Raw genomic sequence first — 12,090 nt, forward strand, 5'->3', positions numbered from 1 at the left:
TGTGATCAGACTCTGTCCCTTCTTAGCTCTCTCACCATGTATGTGAATCTTCATTTGTGAAGACAAACGGGTGAAGGCAAAGGGGAAAGTATAAGGTCCAGCAAACTGGACTCCAGCAAAGTTGTGAGGAAATGTTCACTCACAAAAAGAAACAAAAAAAGAGAGGCAAGAAAAAGGGGTATAGACTGTGGCAAAACAATTTCTAGAAGGAAAAGAAGAAAAAAAGTCTGAATTGAATGGGAATACTAATAACAATTATAGCTACTGAATGACAAATAAAGTTGTATTTCCCTGGAAGGGCATACTCTGAGGAGCCATTAGAGGTTCTGAAAAGAAACACTGGATGGTACAGAATGGTACAGAAGGTTTTGAAAAATCTTTAGAAGAACAACAGCTGTATGCTCAAGAACTGAATTTGAGTTTTCCAGTGGCAAATACATCTGACAAGGTAGATGTATTTGAATTGAGCTGAATTTGAATAAAGATGAATTGCTCTATTGGATATTTTAGGTAAAGATGTACAAATTTGGATTATAAACTAATGTCCTAATAAGAGACAGTAAAAACTGCAGAAAGAGTCTGCAAATGGTTGTGAAGGGTTTCCACAGTGCAAATGCACAAACAACAGGGCTATACCGTATATTAGTGGGTCATGGACTGAGAAAGCGCTTATGTATTGCTGCTATGGTAATTGTGTTGTCAAATATGATTACAAGCAACTATGCAAGAGCTATCACTATGGCTCCTTTTCTGTCATTTTACAGCTTTAAGGCTGTTTTCTAAGCTATATTGAAGCGAATCATGGCTGATAACTGATAGCTAACAAGTCATTGACCAAACGGAAGTCTCACAATTCATCCTCTTCTGCCTATTACAGCAAGTAGCACTTGTTGGCAGGGCATGTAGCTTCTTGGACACCCACAATTTCTCAAGTGTGTACATAATTATAATATTTTTTAACTTGAAAAATAACTAATTGGTAAGAATGAGCATAGCCTTCAGCTGTTGAAAATCAGTTCACTCTGCATCTGCATCTTCTCATCAAAACGATCCTTCTGTTGATGGGGAGGCTTTTTACATATAGGTTATGGTGAGGAAGGGATAAAGGATTTTCCTTTTTATCCAGCACAACACTCCTTTAGACCAATCTCTGAGGATAAAGGTGACCTGGGCACACTCTCCCATCTCATGGGATATAAATCCTTCAGCTTTATCTCTTTGGATATATCAGCTAGTGCGTGACAGAAAATGATGAGTGAATGCAGGAAAGAGAACATGGCTTGCTTCATACCTACCAATTGTCACAGGTACAAAGTGTTAAATCTGGGAGAAATAACGCAGGATTTTAACAGATGACATTTAGCATTTTGGTCAATAATTAGTGAATGTGCCTATTATAGTTGGAATTAATGTTATTTTGTCAGGCATCACTCAAAGTATTATCCAAGGGTTTGTCATTCAGCTCTGTTGTGGTGGTTTTACCTTGCTAGGCAGCTGAACTCCACCACAACCACTCCCTCACTCCCCCTCCTCAGAAGAGCAGGGGAAGAAGAAAAGGAAAGAAACAACTCACAGGTTGAGATAAGGGTAATTTAATTAAAGGAAAAATAATAATTAAGGAAAATATTATTAATTAAACAATTTAAAGAAAGGGAAAGGGGAAAAGAGAAAACAAACAAACAAGCAAAGACTGTGTGGAAGTGCAGAGGAAAGAAATGACTCTCTGCTTCCCACCAACAAGCAATGCTTGACCATATCCTTGAAGCAGAGCCTCAACACACGTAGCTGTTGCACGGGAGGACAAACGATTTCACAATGAGAGCCCACCCCTTCCCTCTTCTTCTTTTTTCCACCTTTTATTGCTGAGTGTGACACCATATGGTAGGGAATATCCCTTTAGCTGGGTTAGGTCAGCTGCCCTGGTGATGTTCCTTGGTCTCTTTTTGCACACCCCCAGCCTGCTGGCTCGGGGCGGGGGGGGGGGGGGGGGGAGGGGGGCGGGGGGCGGTTGGAGGGAGTCCTGATGCGGTGCCAGCACTGCTCAGCAGCAGACACAGCACCGGGGTGATACCAGTGCTGTTCTAGCTCCAAGTGCAGAGCACAGCGCTGTGTGGGCTGCTGCAGGGACAGCTAACATCCCAGCCAGAGCCAGCACACCCAGCCTGGGCAGAGACCCCGGATCCCCAGGCACTGCGCTGAGCCCCTGCAGCTGGGCAGCAGCACTCCTGAGCAGCAGCGGCTGCAAGAGGCAGCGGTGCGCTTTGCACTTACCTCACCTAACAGCAGGCTGCGGAAATCCTGCTGTTGTCAAATGACTACTCAGAAATGTAACCACTGCTAACATACACCCAAGCCCAAAGATCATCTCTTTATTACAGGGAAGAGAGGGAGCCAAAGGCTAGCGTCCCCCAACGAAGTTTCTCCTAGACAATCAGGAGAAGACACTCAGGGACAGTTCAAACAGTTCAAACAATATAATTTATTAGCTTTTTACTTAAACTAAGGGTTCTAGAGGGGATCCGCTCCCCTAGCAACGTGGGCAGCTGCTGTCCGGGTGGTAACGGTGATAATGGGAGGCTCTGCTGCAGGACTCCTGGGAACAGCATCTTCAGCTGGATCAGGTGAGACGCTTCAATTCACAGGTTTGCTGGAGTCCCGAAACCCAGCTGCAGGATTGTCCTTATGAACTACAAATCTATTTCTATTCAGGTGACTAATCGATATGGAAAACATCTAACAAACAATCTTAACTATTTTGACTATTCTTATACATCTATGTGTCTAATTTTTGAAGGTATTCCTCAGTGGAAGCTTGAAGGAGACCCATTGAGTTGGTCCTTGGAGCAAATGAGGGATGAAATAGCTAGGTTGTTCTCATCGACAGTTGCAAACAACCCCATCTCTGCCTGCAGCTCGAAAATGAAAGGGGATCTCTGGAGGGAGTTTGCTGATGCAGAATGTGTCCCTGCCATCTCTTCCATTATGTTCTCCATCTCAAGAAGCTTTGGCAGCAAGGACTCCCTGAGCAGACCCACAAGCAGATGTTGGTGGTGGAAGTGCACTTCTTCCCACTCCTCCTGTTCCTCCATCAACTCATCCTCAACTTTTTCATCCTCTTCCTCTCCTACATCCCCATCCACACTGGTTGAGCTCCGTGGGTCAGAATCACCATTGGTGTCAGCTTGTCTCTGCCTGGGCAGCCAGTACATCCCAAACAGGATGAGAAGGATTTCGGCAAGTGCCCAGAACTGCCAGTGGTGGCACGCAGCGAGGAACACGAACAGTGTGCTCTTTTCACTCTCCAGCTCGCTTCCTTCTTCGGCCTCCTGCAGCAGCCACGACATCTCCTCCCTCAGCATTTTCTCTCGCTCTTGAATGAGGTCTTGGGTGACCTTGTCGGGCTGGTCCCCAACCTTGAGAGCGAGCTGAAGGAGGCCCAGCACCGACAAGAGGTGAATAACACCGATAGCCATGGTCTGGAGGAGATGGGAGAGAAGGGGGCTCAGCAGGGCTGGGTGCGAGGGAGCTGGTGGCAGGGGGAGAAGGGACAGGAGCCAGAGAGACGCGAGGGTAGGTAGGAGAGGGGGCAATGGAGCTTGGAGGCAGCAAGGGCAGGGTTTGTGAGCGCTGCACGTACAGGGCCGCAGGCCACCCCAGGCAAGTGTCTGTGCGCAGCTGTCAGGTGTGCAACAGGGCCGCGAGCCCTGGCCAGAGGTGGCGTGAGGACCATCCTGCAAAGCTCTCCCCATGAGCAGCCCTGGGCTGGGCTTTGCCCCGGGCAGGGGTGCTGAGAAGGCAGGTGGCACCACAGTGCGCTCTCCCAGGCCCCATCCCCTGTGGGGCAGCAGCGTCTCCTGGGGCCACAGGTGCCTGCCACATCCCCGAAGCCTCTGGGCACTTGCCGTCGCCGGGGCACCTCTGTGCCCAGCCCAAGGCCCTCCCCAGAGTGGCTGCGCCCTCATCCCAGCCTTAGAAACCACCCTGGGGGCTGGCGTTTGTGCCCCTGACCCTGCCCTCGGCCAGCCTTCCCCCCGCCTGCCGCACTCACCGGTGGCCTGAAGCGCACTGTACACAGAGCACCGGTGACAGTCCCCATGCCGACTCATCCCAGTTCTGTTGTGGGCACCAGAGCACCATGGTGACCACCGCAGCCCTGGGAGGCCCCAGTCCATGTCCCCAGTCTCGGCTCAGCATCACACAGCTGCCCCGCGCACCCCAAACCCCAGCCCTGGCCACCTCACCTACCCAGTACACCATTAAAGTGATAAAATATCCTGGTCAGTTTGTGTTTCCAGTTGCACTTAGTGTATTTCTTCTGTTCAGTATTGTTGTCCTTATACAGATGACTTGTGTATGAAGCTCCATCTACCTAGGTTAAAAGATATCCCATACATCTATATTTACAATCAATATACTGTAAACACTTGGCAATAAAAGATCTATAATTAAAATTGAGGGGATTTCCCCTAGCACTTGGTTCCAGCAAAACTCTGAAAGTGCAGTAGAGACGAAGAGACTGCAGACAGGGTTAGCATTCAGGGTAATAAATAAAGAGGATGGTGCTTTGCTTTTCTTCCATCTACAAGCCATAATGAGAATGGTTAATGGAAACCATGCTGACCTTCTACGTATTTTCCCTCCTGCTCTTCAATTTCCCCATAGAATAGGCATCTAATTACTCCAAATGATGCGGGAATAGAGCCACAAAAGGCTTTTACTACTTAAATCTTGCTTAAGTCTGAAGTTGTGATCCTTTAAACCCTGTCTCATCTGGAGCTGAAAGCCTGGAAGCACATACACATATTTAGTTCAGTGTCTGTATAAATCCAAATTAGGTTCAGTAGAAATAATGTTTCCAAGCCTTCAATGCCCAGATCCTCCCTTCTCAGCCCACAGTTATATCCTTCCAACATTCACAAGCTAGATACCTTTCTGCCTGTGCTGGTGGAAAGCACAATTCTCCAGATAACCACATCCATGTCAACTCAGGATGGTCACAGCACGGTGCAGTGATGGTCAGTCACTCCGGATGGCAGACCCTGCATGCAGGACCTGTGTTCATGTGGCTCAGCCTAGTCCTTCCCCTCCAAAAACAGCCCTCTAAACACCAGGTGGTACACCAGCTCAGGCTTGCTGAACATAGAAGAATTTCAATGGGCATGTCTCCCCTCACATCCAAAGTATGTCTCGCATTGCAATATAACCCATAGTCTGGTCATTAGGACACTCTGATAAAACAAACAAACAAAAAACAAAGCCTCTGAAATCTATGAGTTTTATTGCCTTGGAGAAAAGAGTAAGCCTTGATAATCCCAAATGAGTTCTTATGGCAAATCTTGGCTAAGCGTGTATTTGGGGAGAAGGGAGGAGTGGAGGGGTGGGTTCAATGTGCTTTTACCAGGAACTTGTGGCCAAGGTGCCCACACCCACAACGTGACTCCTCATTTCTCCACTTCTCTACTCTGTGAAATAGTAGATGCCATTCTGGCATCTAAAAAGTCAGGTACTAGAGCTTGCTGCCCTGTAGCACCCTCATTTTCTCATTGTCTTCATTTTTGGCATTTTCACAAGATGAGAACTGAGATGGAGACATAAGCTGCATTTACCCATGACCTTGGATACAACTTGATTGAAGTTTATCTAATAAAACATAATGTCTAATGAAAACAGGCTTACAAAGCCTTAGCCTACTGTGATTGTTTGAATAGATGAGGAAAAGATTAAAAAAATAAAAAATAAGATGCTTTTCTAAGTCTAAACAAAATTGGCGAAAAAATAAAAATAAAAAACCTAAAAAACACACCAAAAAATCCAGAAAGGTTATCCTTTGTATGGTGACTCCAAATAAAATAAAATAAAATAAATAGAATTTCATCTTTAAGATGACTGCACAAAAATAGGAAACTTAGTTTTAAATTCAGTGTATATTGCCAGGTACTTCTGAAGACCTTCTATGGCTTTGTATATTCATAGCCAAAGGAACCACCATGTCCAGCTATGAAACAGATGGTATGGGAGGGAAGAGAGGTGGGAAGGCACTAAGTGCTAGCATCTGCTGAATTTTCCACAGGTAAAGTTACCTGCTCTCTGCCCAGAGACATTTGATCCTTTTGAACAAAAAGCCCAGGAGTAACTTCTCACACTGAACATGGGGCAGCTCTTACCCTGGATAAAACCCTTGAGAAACCTTGCGAGCTCTGCTGAGTGCTGACGGCACCATGCCAGCACCAATACGGCACCAGTACCCAGTTCAGGATGACTCCCCTGAACTGGAACTGGGGTTCATGGGTCTACCTGGCAGTATGGCATGTGCAAGGAGGGGATGGAGCCTGTTTTGCCTGGAGTGGCATGGCTTGTGTCACCTGGGGTGCTGAAAAGCCACTCTTTGTTCTGTGATCAACCATTGCTCAACACGTGTCAGGTTCCACGTAATGTGCTTTTGTGGCAGGGGAGAGAAGGGTGTCACAAAGCTAGCCAAAAAAGAAATAAAGAGATTCAGACAACTCCAAGTGCGGCACTCTCTGCCAAGATTTTCTGCTTAATAAACAGCTGAACTAATTCACACATGGATTCACCCACTTAATAAAGCAAGCAGTTTTCCATGCTCTTTCACTGGGGATTATTGAAGGGCACATTGTCATTGATAACGATGACAGTGTAATGAGGCAAGCATGAACTCACAGTGGTTCAGAGTGAAAAATCATGTACACATATCAAGAGCAGGCAGGGGAACTTTCTTAGTTTGACTGCGAGTAAGCCCTTGATGCACCTTAAAAACACAGGTCCCCGCTGGAAGCTGCACAGCAGAGCAGATTGGGTTGGCCCTGCAGAGTGTGCTTCTGCTTTTCAGCACTGACACAAGCAGTTTCCCGTGGATGGTCTGATCCAGAGCATGCCCTGTGTCTGGTGTTCCTGCCCTGTTGTGAAGGGCTGAGCCTGAACCACCCACCCTGTTAACAGTGTGGAAGATGTCCATATGCAGAGCCATCGCAGCCACTGTGCACCCAGGGAGAGGGTGGCTCCTTGCCTGGCAGAAACGCACTTGTCCCTGCATCCGTGTTTCTCCATGTACTGGTCTGGATACAAGGAGCCATTGGTGCTGGGACTAGGGATATGAAGAGGTTTTCCTTGGGGAAAAAAAAAAAATAATAATAACAAATAATCCTTTTTACCTACCCCCAATTTCCATGGGGTAACATAAACCTGGTAAAACACTGTCCTGTGGCTAGATGCTAGCCACTGAATTGGCGGTGAATTACAAAATGAATTGCTGATATCAAAAGCACCAGTGTAATCTTAACTTTTTGTGCATGCAACAAGATCCAATCTTCACTGGGATACTCTTTTTTTTTTTTTTTTTTCCCGAAGCTTCCCTGCCTATTTAGCCTGGACATCCAGAAAGTTGTCCCTTCCCTCTGCTCTTGCTGTTTCCCTGGGAGAGTGGGGAAAGGAGTGTGAGTAGCCCTGTTACCCTAAGGTCGCAAGGGCAATGGTCATACCTAGCAGGAAAATCAGGTGGTCCTGACCAGAATTTTGTAAGAGCTGCTTGCTCTAGACAAACACCACTGAAATCATCAGAAAGAGGCTTCACTTTTCCTTGCCTTCCTGCACCTGAGTGTCTGGAAAAGACTTTCCGTGTTCTGTCTGAATGACAGGACTTGCACAAAATCTGTAGTGATGCTCATCTGTAAAGGCAAGTCTGAGCAGAGCAGCAAATAGGAAAAAAGTCAGAGCTGCAACTTACAACGTTGCTACAGTATGGCCAGGGAAGGTCTTGGAGCTGAGGCTGCAGTATGGTGTGCCATCCCTGAGGTCAGAGATCACTTTCTTTCCAAGCACACACTGCTGATTGCTCCTCACCCCTTTCAGTCCCAGCATCTTAAATAACTGTTTTGCATTGGTTACTAAAACAAGTAATGGGCAGTTTCTAGAAAGGGCCAGTAACCTTAGGAAAACAGATTCTTCTGAAAGCAGAAGCTAGGAAAATTCAACTTGAAACTGAAGTGCAATTAATCATCACTGAGGTATTGTGGCAATTCAGCTACAGATGTGACAGATTCCCTGACATATGAGTTATTTTTCCTTGGATTTCAAATCTCTTTGGAATGGACAATTTAGTGAAACCTAGCCAAGATTTTTCTTGCAGGAATTATTGAACAAATTCTCAATATGGTTTGTTAAGATAAATGACCATAGAAGTTATTTTGTTAATTTAAAAATTACTCTCTTTTTGAAAACATTGCAAGTTATCCCACTGGGAAAAAAAGAAAAAAAGAAAAAAAAAAAAGAAAGAAAAAAAATGTTCAGATGAGTCTAAGAAAAGTAACATCAGTTCATTTTATTTAAGTCAAAAAAAATACATTCTGTTAAACCTGCTTGTCCAATTTCATATGTCTCATTTCCTGACTCTCTGCAAGACCTAGTCGGCACTCAGGATACTTCATTGTCACATTGTCTGTCTGTCTGATGCAAACAAAATATGCATTTACTGATGACTTCTGGCTTAGTGTAACCCCTGCCAAGAGAGTGAGGCTCCCCTACTGTCCTCTGCCTTACGTCTGGTTATTTATATCTCCATGTGCAGTTGATATTTAAGGTGGCCAAGATGTGGTAAAAGCATAAGGCAATTAAAACAAATGTATCATGTCTCTCTCCTAGGTCTGTCTACATAGCCAATATTTAATGAAGCTTAGTGTTATCTGACAGTCCTTCAACTTTCCTCTAATTAACTTGCAGCACTTCGAACAAACCCTTTGAACACAGTAGGGATGTCTGTGAATGCAGTCCTCTGCATGTTACTTCAGAAGACATTGACCTTCCTGGCATGACTGTGAGGCCAGTTCTTTAGTTTCTTTCTCCATTAATTGCTCTTTCCCTTGGGAGTTGTATTGGTACTTTTCCCTAACAAGAAATTATGTCATACTTCATGAGAAGACATAGCAGGGTACTTTACATTCTCCAGAGTTCAGAATATTGATGTGTGGCTTTATCAACCCCTATTCCTTGTTTTTACCAGCTACAGGTCACATTCTCCCTTCCAAAGAGTGGCCAAAATAATGGTGAATGTCTTCAAAATCAACCTGGAGTCTCTGGGATCCTCTTTTTTCCCCAAATGTGTGTCTTTCTCCATTCCAAACAGATGGACTGGGTCTAGCTGGGATGTTAACTGTCCCTGCAGCAGCCTATACAGTGCTGTGCTCTGCACTTGGAGCTAGAAGAGAACTTCAAGGACGAGGTCAAGCATCGCTCATTGGTGGGAAGTAGGGAGCAATTTCTTCCCTCTGCACTTCCACACAGCCTTTGCTTGTTGGATTTGTTTCTTTGTTTGTTTGTTCTCCGTTTACACCTTTCCATTTTTCCCTTTATTTAAATTGTTTAATTAATAATATTTTTCCTTAATAATTATTTTTTCCGTTAATTAATTATCCTTATCTCAACCTGTGAGTTGTTTCCTTTTCTTCTTCCTCTCCTCTTCTGAGAGGGGCAATGAGAGATCAGCTGTAGTGGAGTTCAGCTGCCTATCAAGGTAAAACCACCACACTGGGGAATGGGGCTGCAGCTTTCCCCTTCTAGGTTCAAGCAGTAGCAAAGCTGAGCATGTGTCCCTGAGATGCACAAGACACGGAGGCAGAGACAGGACCCTAAGATGACCGGCTTGTTGGGTTTGTGCTTTGCACGTTGCGGTGGCCAGGGCTGGGGTTTGGGGTGCGCGGGGCAGCTGTGTGATGCTGAGCCGAGACTGGGGACATGGACTGGGGCCTCCCAGGGCTGCGGTGGTCACCATGGTGCTCTGGTGCCCACAACAGAACTGGGATGAGTCGGCATGGGGACTGTCACCGGGGCTCTGTGTACAGTGCGCTTCAGGCCATCGGTGAGTGCGGCAGGCGGGGGGAAGGCTGGCCGAGGGCAGGGTCAGGGGCACAAACGCCAGCCCCCAGGGTGGTTTCTAAGGCTGGGATGAGGGCGCAGCCACTCTGGGGAGGGCCTTGGGCTGGGCACAGAGGTGCCCCGGCGAGGGCAAGTGCCCAGAGGCTTCGGGGATGTGGCAGGCACCTGTGGCCCCAGGAGACGCTGCTGCCCCACAGGGGATGGGGCCTGGGAGAGCGCACTGTGCTGCCACCTGCCTTCTCAGCACCCCTGCCCGGGGCAAAGCCCAGCCCAGGGCTGCTCATGGGGAGAGCTTTGCAGGATGGTCCCCACGCCACCTCTGGCCAGGGCTCGCAGCCCTGTTGCACACCTGACAGCTGCGCACAGACACTTGCCTGGGGTGGCCTGCGGCCCTGTACGTGCAGCGCTCACAAACCCTGCCCTTGCTGCCTCCAAGCTCCATTGCCCCCTCTCCTACCTACCCTTCCGTCTCTCTGGCTCCTGTCCCTTCTCCCCCTGCCACCAGCTCCCTCGCACCCAGCCCTGCTGAGCCCCCTTCTCTCCCATCTCCTCCAGACCATGGCTACCGGTGTTATTCACCTCCTGTCAGTGCTGGGCCTCCTTCAGCTCGCTCTCAAGGTTGGGGACCAGCCCGACAAGGTCACCCAAGACCTCCTTCAAGAAAGAGAGAAGATGCTGAGGGAGGAGATGTCGTGGCTGCTGCAGCAGGTCGAAGAAGGAAGCGAGCTGGAGAGTGAGAAGAGCACACTGTTTGTGTTCCTCGCTGCGTGCCACCACTGGCAGTTCTGGGCACTTGCCGAAATCCTTCTCATCCTGTTTGGGATGTACTGGCTGCCCAGGCAGAGACAAGCTGACACCAATGGTGATTCTGACCCACGGAGCTCAACCAGTGTGGATGGGGATGTAGGAGAGGAAGAGGATGAAAAAGTTGAGGATGAGTTGATGGAGGAACAGGAGGAGTGGGAAGAAGTGCACTTCCACCACCAACATCTGCTTGTGGGTCTGTTCAGGGAGTCTTTGCTGCCAAAGCTTCTTGAGATGGAGAACATAATGGAAGAGATGGCAGGGACACATTCTGCATCAGCAAACTCCCTCCAGAGATCCCCTTTCATGTTCGAGCTGCAGGCAGAGATGGGGTTGCTTGCAACCGTCTATGAGAACAACCTAGCTATTTCATCCCTCATTTGCTCCAACGACCAACTCAATGGCTCTCCTTCAAGCTTCCACTGAGGAATACCTTCAAAAATTAGATACATAGATGTATAAGAATAGTCAAAATAGTTAAGATTGTTTGTTAGGAGATGTTTTCCATATCGATTAGATACCTGAATAGAAATAGATTTGTAGTTTATAAGGACAATCCTGCAGCTGGGTTTCAGGACTCCAAACCTGTGAATTGAAGCGTCTCACCTGATCCAGCTGAAGATGCTGTTCCCAGGAGTCCTGCAGCAGAGCCTCCCATTACCACCCGGACAGCAGCTGCCCACGTTGCTAGGGGAGTGGATCCCCTCTAGAACCATTAGTTTAAGTAAAAAGCTAATAAATTATATTGTTTGAACACTGTCCCTGAGTGTCTTCTCCTGATTGTCTAGGAGAAACTTTGCTGGGGGACGCTAGCCTTTGGTTCCCTCTCTTCCCTGTAATAAAGAGATGATCTTTGGGCTTGGGTGTATGTTAGCAGTGGTTACATTTCTGCGTAGTCATTTGACAACAGCAGGATTTCCGCAGCCTGCTGTTAGGTGAGGTAAGTGCAAAGCGCACCGCTGCCTCTTGCAGCCGCTGCTGCTCAGGAGTGCTGCTGCCCAGCTGCAGGGGCTCAGCGCAGTGCCTGGGGATCCGGGGTCCCTGCCCAGGCTGGGTGTGCTGGCTCTGGCTGGGATGTTAGCTGTCCCTGCAGCCGCCCATACAGTGCTGTGCTCTGCACTTGGAGCTAGAACAGCAGTGGTATCACACCAGTGCTGTGTCTGCTGCTGAGCAGTGCTGGCACCGCATCAGGACTCCCTCCAACCGCCCCCCGCCCCCCCCTCCCCCCGCCCCGAGCCAGCAGGCTGGGGGTGTGCAAAAAGAGACCAAGGAACATCACCAGGGCAGCTGACCTAACCCAGCTAAAGGGATATTCCCTACCATATGGTGTCACACTCAGCAATAAAAGGTGGAAAAAAGAAGAAGAGGGAAGGGGTGGGCTCTCATTGTGAAATCGTT

The 12,090-nt window shown here is 47.7% G+C and overlaps 2 protein-coding genes across 2 annotated transcripts; one reads left to right on the plus strand and one right to left on the minus strand.

Moving 5' to 3' along the window:
• Positions 1 to 2,801: 2,801 nt before the first annotated feature.
• LOC308187719 (uncharacterized protein) lies at positions 2,802 to 5,103 on the minus strand (the record flags this gene model as incomplete). Its single annotated transcript, XM_080575961.1, has 2 exons — positions 4,049 to 5,103; positions 2,802 to 3,476 (listed from the first exon to the last, which is right to left on the minus strand). The coding sequence occupies exons 1-2, from the start codon at positions 4,094 to 4,096 to the stop codon at positions 2,802 to 2,804; spliced, it is 723 nt and encodes a 240-aa protein (XP_080432087.1). The 5' UTR covers positions 4,097 to 5,103.
• Positions 5,104 to 9,303: 4,200 nt separating this feature from the next.
• On the plus strand, positions 9,304 to 11,562 carry LOC308176738 (uncharacterized protein). Its single transcript, XM_080552874.1, has 2 exons — positions 9,304 to 9,871; positions 10,444 to 11,562. The coding sequence occupies exons 1-2, from the start codon at positions 9,824 to 9,826 to the stop codon at positions 11,116 to 11,118; spliced, it is 723 nt and encodes a 240-aa protein (XP_080409000.1). The 5' UTR covers positions 9,304 to 9,823; the 3' UTR covers positions 11,119 to 11,562.
• Positions 11,563 to 12,090: the final 528 nt, after the last annotated feature.

Source organism: Anser brachyrhynchus, assembly GCF_964034855.1.
Source record: "Anser brachyrhynchus genome assembly, chromosome: 1".
NCBI lineage: Eukaryota > Metazoa > Chordata > Aves > Anseriformes > Anatidae > Anser > Anser brachyrhynchus.

Excerpts from the sequence above, each read along its gene's own strand:
- LOC308176738 (XM_080552874.1), top strand. The coding sequence starts at position 9,824 with ATGGGGACTGTCACCGGGGCTCTGTGTACAGTGCGCTTCAGGCCATCG. Across the intron at positions 9,872-10,443 it reads CAGTGCGCTTCAGGCCATCG|ACCATGGCTACCGGTGTTAT; the intron begins GTGAGTGCGGCA and ends CATCTCCTCCAG.